General features: G+C 41.3%; 1 protein-coding gene across 6 annotated transcripts in view; it reads right to left on the bottom strand.

Annotated features, from left to right (window-relative positions):
- LOC146346962 (DGAT1/2-independent enzyme synthesizing storage lipids-like) overlaps positions 1-13,611 on the bottom strand; it is a 29,027-nt gene that overhangs the window by 5,416 nt on the left and 10,000 nt on the right. For 5 of the 6 annotated variants that reach the window (XM_084849549.1, XM_084849544.1, XM_084849545.1 and 2 more), the window contains 4 exons: positions 9,842-10,006; positions 6,745-6,938; positions 4,506-4,566; positions 1,356-1,495 (listed from right to left, as the gene is read on the bottom strand). In XM_084849549.1, coding sequence (XP_084705675.1) covers positions 1,356-1,495; positions 4,506-4,566; positions 6,745-6,938; positions 9,842-10,006 — 560 coding nt within the window. Of the gene's footprint in view, positions 1-1,355; positions 2,940-4,505; positions 4,567-6,744; positions 6,939-9,841; positions 10,007-13,611 lie in introns of those variants that run through there. The other variant, XM_084849548.1, reaches the window with a different exon arrangement.

Here is a 13,611-nt window from a genome sequence, read left to right as displayed (position 1 = left end):
TAAAATTAGGGCTGTGTACAGCCCCTCCCCGTTGCACTTTGGAGGCCCCGGATCAGCCCCGACACACCTCAGCCTGCTCTGGAGCTGGGGTGACTCCCCTCAGGCTCTGGAGCCAAAGCAAGATACAGAGACCCGAAGTGGGGCCCACCCACTGATGCCACTGAGTTGCATGAGCCCCCCCCCCCCTTCACCTGGACTGTCAGGAGCACGTGCAGCCATTGGCCTCTGCAAGGGCACTGCCTTTTTTTTTTTTTTTTTTAATGGCAACTTGTCTTACTGGAAGGAAAAGAGTGGCCATGTTCCTTCAAAATGGCAACTCCCTCCAAGCTGGCAACGTGCGCTCCCCCAGGGGTCCAAGTAAGGAGGGATGTTTGCGTGGCAGCTGTCCAGATCGGGCCTGAAGTGATTCAGAGAGATCCAACTTGCTTTGGAGCACTTTGGCCTGATCCTGACCAGTTCCGGAACTGCGCCACTTCAGGCCAAAGTGCCCCGACCCGCCTTGGGATTCGGACTGAAGCGGTGTACAGCTCTACCTAAAATAGCGTGGTCCCAATTTCCTCTCCCTCTAATATAGTGTGTATACATATGTTTGCATATTGCTTGAAATAATTTCTCCCCTGCCTGATAAAAGCCCAATATTGCTCAAGCAAGAATGAGTAAGCAGCTGAACCACAGAATGTTGACCTCTAGTTAACATATTTGTTAAAATAATAGAGACTGACTGGAAATTATCCAATAGAGTATGATTCAAGTTGGGCTTTTTCAGTAACGGTCTCATCTGTCTCTTTTAAACTTGCTGAGACCAATCATTCACCCGAAGAGGCATTTGCTGCTCCTGTCATGCACTTGGGTAGATCACCTCTGGTACTTTTTACTCTGGCAAGAAGGGCAAGAGTCAAACAAACATTTGGTGAACCTCATCGGTCCAATTCACCCTGCATCATGGGAGGGCTTGCCCTGGTGCCAATTACTGTTCTGAAGGAAATGAGGACACATAGGTCAGGGTAAAGCATATGCCTTGCATGCAGAAAGACCCAGGTTCAGTACCTGACATTTCCACAGAGAGCTGGGAAAGACTAGCTCCCAAAACTCTGGAGAGTGGCTGCCAGTCAGTGTAGAGACTAATGAGCTAGATGAACCAAATGGTCTGACTTGGTACAAGACAGCTCCTTAGGACATGGAGCAAAAGACTTCAGAGTGTTGCTGGAACACTCCATCGTGCTCTTGGAACTCCACTATGCCTCTTGCAGGATCTTCACTCTTCACCCACAGGCCTTCATTCTAAGGCAGCCTGGCACCAAAGAAATGCTTAAGATCAAGGTTTACTATTTCAATATTATGAAAATAAAACTTACTTTTTTTGCCAGTTCTTCAGCAGTTATATTTGGATCATATGGAATAGGATCCCCAAGATATGTGCGCAGTTTCACAGGAAAGTTTCCATACACTGGGACTATTGGCAAACGGAGATACTCATACAGCCACCTAAATAGTTCTGGTTCGTTAAAGAAGACACATTAAAAGGATAGCAGGTACAATAATGTTATTTAGTTCATTGAAAATATCTTGGAAGCAATAGTTTTCATCTTTATAATATGTACAGTTACACATGGTAAGCAGGAACTTTGGGATCTGAGTCCAGAGCAATCTTGAATATGTGTGGCTCTGAACTACTTTTATGCATTAAGCATTCTAAGCAAGAGTTCTTCAGACAAAGAGTTAGTTACTGAGTCTTAGGCTGCATTTGCAATGCTAATCCACAGTGGAACGCTATGTGCACCAGCAGCACATACTGAGCTTTGGCATGGCCATGAGGAAGGTATTAGACTTTCCCCCTTCCATTTTCAATTAACAGTGTTTATTCGGAATGTCAGAACCTGGACAAACCATGGTTAGTGTTAACTATAGTTAACTAGAAAAACAAGCAATCTTCAACGCTATGGTTAATGAAACATGTTTAGCGAAAAAGCTTTCCTCAGCCTGGTGCCCTCCAGATGTTATGATCTACAACTCCTATCACCTCTAACCACTGGCCATGCTGGCTAAGGCTGATAGGAATTGTAGTCCAACACATCTGGAGGATACCAGGTTTGGGGGAAAATACCCTAAACCAGAGTTAACACCAACCACAGTTCTCAGCTCAGGCATAATGGCCATGTTCTCAGGTAATGTCATGAGCCAAATATTTTTCACTTATTAAGCCACAAAATGAATGAGCAGCGTGCTCAAACACCCAGCACATTGGCTCCTGCTTTGCTCTTCCCTTCGCATGAGCAGTTAAACAAACAAGGCAGGGATCGCATAGCATGGCATCTGAACCTGGGATTATGCTTTATTGTCCCAAAACAAGCTAGAACTTCTAAGCCAACAACAAACTCCTGTTTATAGCATGCTTATGAGTCCTGGCTCGTTTGGGTGCAAAAAAAAAAAATAATAATCCAAGATTTGGACTATCTGGGCCTAGTTTATTTACCTGCTTGTGTGAAGGAAAGAGCGAAATGGGAGTCCACAGGCACACTAAATTACTCTTAATTTATCACTATTATTTACTGCATTTCTATACCTCCCAACAGCCAGAGATCTCTGGGAGGTTTACAACAGATACCTTAAAAATTCAATAGAAAACATAATGTAAAACCATTCCACACAAAACAATTAAAAACAATCAACAACAGAAATCCCAGAGCTGGTTAAAACCTTATCGCATGCTGTCAAATGCCTGAGAGTAGAGGAAAGTCTTAACCCAGCACTGAAAGGAAAACTATCATGGCACAAGGTGGACCTCACCGGGGAGATGCTCCACCACCAAAAAGGCTGTCTTCTTTGTTGCAACCTCCCTGGAAGGAGGGAGTCACCTGGGGGAGTTCCAAGGGCATGGTAGAGTGTTCCAGCAACACTCTGAAGTGTTCAGCTCCATGTCCTAAGAAGCTGCCTTGTGCCTGGAACAAACATCTGGCATCAGGGCCACCCTCCCATGAGGAAAGGCGAATAGGCTGCATGCACCAGCATGCTGCTCATTCATACAGTGGTTAAGTAAACTAGAATTCATGACTTATTATGTGCAAACGTGTCCAGTGAATAACCAGTTAGTTGAAAACTTCTATCTCCTCCTTGCAGCAATGCCACATAAAGAAAGATGAGTGCGTGAGCCGAATGATCATGCACGTAACACTAAGCTAAGTTTTAATATTACATGTGAACCAGGCCTTAAAATTGCAAGGTGGTAATAGGACTCAAATATTAGGTCCTATTCAGCAATAACCTCAGATAGCTAGTGTAACATAGTAATATAAACAGATTCCAGGAGTGGGAGGAGAGCTGTGACAATTTTGCCTTTTTATAGGAAAGTATTTGTGTCTGCCTTCTTTACCTTGCATTTTAAAATTGTATATGCAGTTGACTAACACAGCATCTATAAGTGAAGTGAAAATCAGTCTGATGGGGGGAGCCCCTCACACAGTACTGCGGGGCAGGGGGAAGAAGGTTGTGTGATATCGGCAGGCAGTACGAACATGTGCTGCGAGGTGGAAAAAGAGGGCTTGGAAAGTAAGGAAGCTAAAGAACTGAGTGCCCAGTTGCAGGTTGGTTGACAAAGACAGTGAGCAGAGAAGCAGGGACCAGGAAGAATTACATAAGGCCTGAGGTAAAGCCAAACTAGAAGAGATGCCATTCTTGCAATCAGAAATGTTGTGAATGTCTTTAAGTAAATTCCTGGTATGGGGAGGCGAATTTGGATTGGGACTGGCAGGGGGTAGGAAGACTTTAACCTCTTGCCCCCCTGTGGTGGTCCCAATTAGGCTTGCTATTTGTACTGGAAAACAAAGGTCCTATTCATTCCAGTGGGAGCTTTTCCCCCAATACAAATAAGGGGCAGGGACTCATCTGGATTGTGACTATAGAGGGGGGCAAAGAGTTAAACCCCCTTACCCCTGCACCAGGATCCTGATACAGATTGCCCACCCCAGGCCTACAATTTACTTTTAAAAAGCCATTCACATAATTGCTAGTTTGTGAATGTGTTGTGTTCTGTTTGGCCCTAAGAGAAGGCAGGGACCTGGAAAAGGTTAGGACCAGAAGAGATGTAGAAGCTCAAAGAAAGGATCTGGGGACCAAGACATTTGTGTAAGACAGCCAATTACTGGGCTGCAGATCTCTAACCTAATTTTGCAAAATGTAATTTCCCAATGGAGAGATATCAGATCTGTGAAAAACTGTAAGAAGCCTGGATTGTCTTGTAGCACAGAATTGTATAAAAAAATCTGTAGGTATTAAGGGTTGGCCAATAATTGTATAAGGAAGACTGAGACTTGAGCTCAAAAAATCCCTAGGTCTGCCTGCACACACTTCATAATAGTTGATAAAAGTGCAAATCATATCACCTTTTGTTTTTTAAAAAAGGCCACCATCATATGCACAAAAGACAGCTAGAGAAAATTTCAAACAGGGAAGCAATAAATGTCACCGAAAAGAAAATATGAGAAAAAGTCCAAACTGAAATCACTTACTTAGACCACCAAGTGTTCGAACGTTTTCCTGAATATTTTGTGTAAACATAGGAATGATGGGCTGCAATGAGGATGTAGAAGACTTATATTAGCAATATCTTCCCAATATTCAAAGTGTTGGATATTAAAATCAAACTGAGATATCTAACTACAAGTGATATACCTACAAAGTATATAATAGATTAGGATTAGTAAATGAGAATTGAGTGGGGTGCACTATATTAAAGTTAAATTTAGTAAATTAGTGAAATTACACATGTATCCTGCTCTTAATCCAAGGAGATGAAAGCAGTTCCATTCCCCTCCCTTTTCACAACCACCCACTAAGTAGTACAGAACTTCATAGTCGAATGGAGATTTGAACCTGGGTCTTCTACTCCAACCCAGTTCTCTAGCCACAGCATCATACAAATACAAATCCCCTGTTACGACACCATCAGTACAGATGTTTAAGTCTGCAGTTCTACAACGTAATTGTGAAGAGAGAGAAATACAATTGCTTTGGAGTAAGACAAATGTTAAGAACTAGGTTGTATTCTGTGTGAGCTAATCTGTATGAATTTCCCACACATTACAAAAAACCAAAACCAAGAACTCAGCAAGACACAACTGCCACATCAGGGAGAAGGAAAGCAAGAACCACTCTCACTGACACACTGATTTTTCAACATACATTCTACATAACGTAAGAACATAAGAAGAGCCATGCTGGAACAGACTAAGGGTCCATCTAGTCCAGCATTCTGTTCACACAGTGGCCAACCAGCTGTCAACCAGGAAACCACAAGCAGGGCATGAGCGCAACAACACCGTGCCACCCATGTTCCCCAACTACTGGTGTACGTAGGCTCACTGCATCTGGTACTGGAGGTAGCACATAGCCATCAAGACTAGTAGTCATTGATAGTAGCCATCTAATAGAAACTATGGAGAAATCTGGGACACCACTAAGCTTAGGGCTGATTTATGCATTTGTGCACAACACAGAGGGTTATATCCAATGTTACACTACCAGAAAAATTACAGGATTTGGTGTTCTGCCACCAACTGCACAACTGCTAGCAGAACAACTAGCACAAAGAGATTAATGAAGATTTAATGCAGGGGTGAGGAACCTCTGGTGAAAGCCAACCCGACTGAGGCCCCAGGAGGATGATCCACCTAGCGCATCACTAGGAGAGCAAATGCTAAGCCATCTGATGACATTCGCTGTGCGGTGGTGTGAGGGGGAGCTCATCTGCCCCCAGCCAAATTTACTTCCTAACCCTTCTTAAGTGTGTAGTCTCACCTTGTCAGTTTCCTTGTATATGATGTGCTCTGCTTCAGAGCTTCCCTTGACAGTTGTAACATACAAGGAAATTGACAAGGCAGACTACACATAGTGGCTGGGCGGACCTGTGCTCTTGCACACTTGCAAAAGACCAGGAAGTTTAAAAAAAACAAACAAACAAGGAGGACCTCATTGGTGTAATTCCAAAGCATTTAAAAAACCTTGAAAAAAAAAAGAAAAAAAAGGTTGCGAATGAATTAAGTGTTCTGAAAAGCAGTAGCAACTGGAATACCGGGGGGAGGGGAGTTTCCTACTGTAGAGATGGAAATAGAAGACAGGTCACCATGCAAAGGACACTGGGGTATGTGTAGGGAACAGGCTGGAGGACTGAGGGGGTCACAAGCCATGTCAAGCCCTACGGGCCTGATCTTCTGTTGGCTTATGTGGCTTATTCTCCAGGGTGGCTTAGTGTGATATGTGAACTGGCCCACTGAAGGATTTTTTCATGCCTAGACCAACCAGCACAAAACACTAATACAGATTTTTTTTGGAGTCCTCAGAATCTATGAACAACAATCAAGCTGAAGTGCTTGAAAGCAGTAATCTCCAATAATAGCCTTGTAATATAAAACTTGCATTTATCCAGATCAGTCCAGATACATGTACTCAAGAGTTAAGACTGGAGGAGGATGTTTTTTTCTTCTGTTAGATGCCCCACAACTGCCAGGAAATTGATTATTTTGGTTGGTACTAACATAGTCTTACGCATTTAGGAGACATTTCCTGAAAGGCGTTTAGGAGACATTTCATGAAAAGTCATTAAAGATGCAAACCTATGCATGTTTAGACAGAAAAGAAGTCCTACAAATTTGTTCTATCTAAACATGCATAGGACTGCATGCTAAAACACTCCCATTTTGCTTCAGTAGAGTCACTATGCAGAGGCCTTTATGCTCAGAGAACACTTACCACTTTTGCATCAATAGCCACCTGAGCAAATCCTTTACGATTTCCCCATATAAGGGTATAATTTTCATTACTGAACAGCGCTTCCCGAACTCCACCTGGTGCAATGGCCAACACGTTCCCATTCTTCAAGGCTTTTCTACATTCCTCCTGTGATCCGCGTAGAACTCCAAAGACATCAAGTAATAATTTAAAACCTGCAAATGGTAAGAAACACTATGTCACTGAAACAGGATATAAAATTATAATCTACCAACACTTATTATACTTTATGTGAGAAATCTGGAATAAGCAATAGACAACAGAATAATTGTGAATATTGAGCAAAACCATGAAGGAATGTACTTTTCCAAACATAGGATCATATCCTTGCTCATGCCCTCCTCCTTCCACTTAAATCTGGTATCTAATTAAAATGTTTACTTTCAAAATTAAAACACAAACAAAAATAGTCATAACTTTAAACAGCTAACAACTCACATAACCCCTCTCTGGTGAGTGATACGGGGTATAGATTTTGTAAAATGTAAATTTTTCCTGTACTTTTATTTTTCTGCAGAAAGTTTTCTGTTTCGTAAGTTCATTAGTAACAATGAATGGATGCCAATTGCAAATAGAATATTAGGCGAGTTTGGCAGTTTCAAAGTTGTAATTGATGTTTTCCAGGTGATTATTCCTAACAAGTATGTGAAAGAATACAGATATGTCACTGAAATACGTATTTGTCTCAGTGTGAAGCAGAACTAATGTACTGACAGCAAAACTGGAGGTGCTCCAACAACTTGAGTGGAAAAGAGCTGAACTCTGTTGAAATGGATGAGCAATTCGCAGCGTGTCATTTTCAGCTCTTTGGGTTGCAAAAATTAATTAGTGCAGCCTTCCCTGACCTGGTGCCACCCATGCTGCCTGGGGAATGCTAGGAGTTGTAGTTTAACACAGCTAGAGCACCAGGTTGTAGAAGGCTGAATTAGTGTGTCAACAGTTTTCAATACCACTGTGTATTTCTTACATTTAAACAATGAGGGAAGTATACACTATTCTCTTTAAATGGTTACCAGTATTCCAGTAAAAATGTCTACATAATATTACATTTAAATCACATTAAGAGTGCTTTAATTCCCCCCCATCCTCAAATATTTCAGGTCACATACTGGTGGTGTATTGAGACAAAAAAATTAACATGGGATACTTTTTCATTTTGTTTTTTATTTTACTTGCATTCAGTGAACATGCTAAACATCCTCCTGGACTCTGAGCTAACTGGGGAAGCCCAGGTGGCTGCGGTGTCCAGGAGTGCTTTTTACCAGCTTAGGCTGGTACGCCAACTGCGGCCCTATTTAACTGAGGACCTTGCCTCAGTTATCCGCGCACTAGTCACGTCCAGGCTGGACTACTGCAATGCACTATACGTGGGGCTGCCTTTGAAGACAGTTCAGAAACTGCAGCTTGTGCAGAATGCAGCCACCCAAGTATTGGTGGGGGCGATTCGATTCGATCACATAATGTCTATACTGCACCAGCTGCACTGGTTACCGGTGCTTTTCTGAGCCCAATTCAAAGTGCTGGTTTTGACTTTTGAAGCCTTAAATGGTTTGGGACCAAGTTACTTGAAGAGCTGCCTTCAGCCATATCAGCCTGCCCACTTTAAGTTAAGAAAGAGAGGCTCTTCTCATTTGCCCACCTGTGAGAGCAGTCAGATGGGTGACCATACATGAGAGAGCCTTCTCTGCAGCAGCCCCACACCTCTGGAGCAAGCTGCCATTGGAGGCTTGCCATCATCCATCATTGAAGACTTTTAAGAAGCCCTTGAAAACATATCATTTCACCTTGGCCTTCTCTTGATATAACTGCTATTGTTGCTGTTACTGCTGTTAATATTGTTGCTGGTTTTATTATTGTCTTTTATTGTTGTTTTTATTGTTTTTATCACTTTTAATATTTTAACTGTTTTTATATATTTTATTGCTCTGAGCCACCTTTGGAGGGCTTCTGCCCTGAAAGGCAGCCAAGATATATTTGAATGAATGAATGAATGAATGAATGAATAAATAAATAAGATCACTCTCTAGTGATTTTCCAATGCAAACTGAAAATTTTCCAATGCAAATGAACTTATGCAAATTAGTCTAATTTGCATACGAAAATGTACCAATTTGAAATTTCCCAGAAAACTCATATGACTGTGTCTGATAGAAACTATTACTGGAAACAAGTTTAGCACTAGCAACCAACTCCAATAGTCACTGTGTTTGTGCAGATTCAAGCCTTGTGTTGCACAGTTTACATGGTATTTATTACCATGTAGCACACACCATTGCTATTATCACCTTGAAAAAGATTAGCATTTCCAGGTTTAGGTATCTTGCAATTAAAAAAAAAAACTTGTGAAGTATTTTATAAACTGTAGCTACTTAAGTCTTCTGGGTAAGAAATCTGGGGCAATATCCAATGGTGTCATTCTGCAAACTCAAATAGCGCTACTGGAGCTCTGCAGAATCTTTTAGTTGCATGAGCGCTTGCGCAAACAACACTTTGATTGGATTCTTCTCTTGTGCATAATTCAGAAACTAGTTTCTGCTGGTACAACATCACTTGGATACTGTCCCTGATGTGATCAGACAGAATGGTGTAATCAGACAGACTAGTTAATAAATAAGTGGGTCATGTGGTTGTTTGCTTTGTTCATATTAAATTACATTTAGTTGACTAGAATCTTACTACATGCAAACCTGCTGGAGGCAGGGCTTAGTTCGGCAAGCTGTTTGGGAAATTTAAAAAGCACACTCTTCCTCCTGCGAAGAGCCACAGTTCTTCCCTTTCCATATAATAGTGATTTTCACAAATGAATGTAGAACCCAAAAAGCTTCCAAAAGTCAGACTACAACAGAACAAGCTTAATTTAAGGTTTTCAGTCCTGGAGCCACTTCTTAAGAACACAGGGGTGATCTTTATAGAGTTGTAGAATAGCAACGCATAATGCACATAGCACATTTACTGAATAAACAAAATAAATCCTATCCATAACCACATGTTTTGAGATTTCCACTAAAGTTCTCTCAACTGATCAACAGACATCATCATTGTACTTGATGAATTTTACCTGGCACTGAGAAGACAAAGTGATCAGCAACTACATGGAAGATTCTTTTCTTTCTAATGAAGGAGGTGGCCATCATATAATAAAAGTCTACAGGAGTTGCTCCATGGTAAAAAACAATAATTGCTGGGCCATCAGGTATTTTTTCCAGGCCGTACAGCTCATACCCTGTAAAGAACAGAAGGTAGTCAAGGTTAACACATGATATCAAATTTGCATTTCAAAAGCTTTTTCAAAAATATATTAACACTGCAGAGCAAGCTGAGTACAGCTTCCATCTAAGATACTGATCAACATGTATGAACTGGAGATCATTACTTCCTCCTAAAGAAAACACTTAATTTCATAACATTAATTACTCCTCAACATACTTATGGATTTTTAAAAAGTAAATTGTCAGTAAAGATGATCTCCAAAGAAAACATTTGTATTCTGTACAATTATGGTGTCCTGTCAAAATTTACAATTTTGTTGTTTATTCGGTCAGTCGTTTCTGACTCTTCATGACTTCATGGACCAGCCCACGCCAGAGCTTCCTGTCAGCCGTCGCCACCCCCAGCTCCCCCAAGGTCGAGTCCGTCACCTCCAGAATATCATCCATCCACCTTGCCCTTGGTCGGCCCCTCTTCCTTTCGCCTTCCACTTTCCCTAGCATCAGCATCTTCTCCAGGGTATCCTGTCTTCTCATTATGTGGCCAAAGGACTTCAGTTTTGCCTTTAATATCATTCCCTCAAGTGAGCAGTCTGGCTTGATTTCCTGGAGTATGGACTGGTTTGATCTTCTTGCAGTCCAAGGCACTCTCAGAATTTTCCTCCAGCACCACAGTTCAAAAGCATCTATCTTCCTTCGCTCAGCCTTCCTTATGGTCCAGCTCTCGCAGCCATAGGTTACTACGGGGAATACCATTGCTTTAACTATGCGGACCTTTGTTGTCAGTGTGATGTCTCTGCTCTTAACTATTTTATCAAGATTTGTCATTGCTCTCCTCCCAAAAAGAAAACGTCTTCTGATTTCCTGGCTGCAGTCAGCGTCTGCAGTAATCTTTGCGCCTAGAAAGACAAAGTCTGTCACTGCCTCCACGTTTTCTCCCTCTATTTGCCAGTTATCAATCAAGCTGGTTGCCATAATCTTGGTTTTTTTGAGGTTTAACTGCAACCCAGCTTTTGCACTTTCTTCTTTCACTTTTGTCATGAGGTTCCTCAGCTCCTCCTCACTTTCAGCCATCAAAGTGGTATCATCTGCATATCTGAGATTGTTAATGTTTCTTCCAGCGATTTTAACTCCAGCCTTGGCTTCATCAAGCCCAGCATGTTGCATGATGTGTTCTGCGTACAGGTTGAATAGGTAGGGTGAGAGTATGGCTTCTGCCTTTGTCAGATGATTGCTGTCATTTTGTTACTAAACAGTCTCACTCAGTCTCTGCCTTGCCTTTGTTTTCTGATAGCAGACTAGCAAAAACATATTTGATCATTTCAATATAAGTGTCTCCATTCATGAAAGTAAATTCAAGCAAACATATTCACTCTAGTCCTCCAAGAAGGGTTATGACACCACTCTACCTTCAAAGGAACTCTTCACTTGATAAGGACGCTGCCTGACTGATTTATAGATTTCACTGGCTGTTTCGTGGATTCACCCTCCTCCTGACAATCTCTGCAAAGTGGGGAAAAACAGCTTTTTTGTGAGGGGGGCAGGTGGCAAGGATAGTTCAGATAACAGTTGATTCTGTAACCTTTAAGGTGGGACCCTAATTTGTTTGTTATATAACATATTTAGAGCTGCAGTTAGCTAGAATGGTATTCTATGTTTCTTTTGCAATACTTGATATTTATTACATTTCTATATCGCCCAATAGCCAAAGCTCTCTGGGCAGTTCACAACAATTAAAAACACAACATACAATATAAAATGTAAGAGTTTAAAACTACAGTATAAAAGTACAATCAAAATAAAACCTAGCAGCAATGCAGAGATTTAGAATACAATAATAGATTTAAAACAACAGACCTAAAAGACTAAAATGCCTGGGAAAATAAAAACGGTCTTCACCTAGCGCCAGGCGAGCCTCTCTGGGAAGTTCGTTCCACAACTGGGGTGCCACAGCAGAAAAGGCAGGGGCTCCCAGAGAAGGACTGCTGAGGATGGCCTTAGGCCCAGGCAGGTACATATGTGAGGAGATGATCCTTCAGATAATCTGAACCCAAGCCACTTATTTTACTAAGTAAACTGTTTTAGCAGTTCTTCATTTGCACAGGATGAACAATAGCAGTCAGTATGTACATAGTACTTTCCCAGAGTGCTCAACGCAATTTCAGGAATATTCTCAGTAACACTTAGAACAACTTTGTAAAGTAGACCATACTTATTATCCCCATATTTCAGAGCTAGAGATGGTGACCTAAACTAACTTAACTGACCTAAAGCCACTTAATGAGGCAACATCAGAACTCTCCAATATATAGCTTACCAACATAAACCTGGTTGTCCCATAGCCTAAATACAATTATGCTTTATATTATACAAAGTAAAACAGGTAGAATGAAAAGCTCTATGTAGCCAGAGAGATTTCTACAGACTCGTGTCAACATCCAACTGTTTATGTAAGGCAAATAGATAGACACATGAAAGGATGACCAAGCAGCCAGAGTGAAAAGAAGGGAATGGAATTACCCAAGACAGGTGGGTGGTTTTGCAACACTTGTAATTAATAATTGTAATATGAGAACTGCAAGAACTCCAGTGCTGCAACCCTAAATTGACTGACAAGATTTATTTGATAGCATAGCAGCTCTGTCAGTATGTCTCTCTTGTTTAAGGTATTTCATGCTACCATCAGTGGAGAAGCTGCTGTCTGGAAGCACCCTTAATCCCACTTCTTTGAACTGCAGTGTCACTGAAGGGTTGTCCTGAAATGATGGGCATGTGAGATCACCCAAGATAGTCTCTGGCTCTTGACAGCATTTAGCTTCTATTTCTTTCATTTTAATTTTATAAACTTTTACTCGATGTTCTCAAAAGAACAGTGCATATTTTGTGGTGGAGAAACACTCACCATAGGTTGTGAACCATTGCATGATGGAGAACTATGTAAGCTGTGTTAGATAAAGTATCAAACATTCATAACCAAATAATGTGAATTTGCGTGTTCAGCAAATCCTGTATTTGAATCTTTTATACTACACAGCAGCCTGTGAGTCAAATGCACACTGAATCAGTTGTCATACAACTCTTGCACCTGTTTATAAATGCCAAGGTTTGGCCGTGGGCTGGGGGGTGAATCCAGATGCCTGGTTACTGAAGCACCTCAAGTTTAATTTCTGGAGGCTACAGTTTTGAAATATCGCTTAACCATGTAGGTCTGGCACCTAGAAATATGATGAGATTGGCCTGCAGGAATGTAGCGTGATTTTTTTCAGACCTGTAAATCATACTTTTCAATAGTCTACCCTTTGGCTTTCACTTACATCTCACTTTCTCTGAATGTAATTACTGAAAAATATATTGCTGGTGTTTTTGTTTTGTTAATCACTATAACTAAAATAAAGACATATGGAATAATTTTCCAGAGAGAGAGTGCGCGCAAGAAAATAAAAAAGACTCCATGGGAGAAAAACACTCTCCTCCAAGTACAGAACCAGAAGGTGACAATTATTCTGGACAAATTAATCCAAATTAATTTAGGGCGCAATCCTATCAGGATAGGTGGCTGCCTCCAAACTCGGAGGCGACCATCTATCCAAAGCAAGGCAGGAGGGGCACGGGGGGGGATCAT

This window comes from Heloderma suspectum, chromosome 4 (assembly GCF_057233095.1).
Source record: "Heloderma suspectum isolate Gila_16-S chromosome 4, 16-S_ref, whole genome shotgun sequence".
NCBI classification, from domain to species: Eukaryota; Metazoa; Chordata; class Lepidosauria; order Squamata; family Helodermatidae; genus Heloderma; species Heloderma suspectum.
Note: the sequence above shows the minus strand (reverse complement) of the source record. Positions and strands in the feature narration are given on the sequence as shown.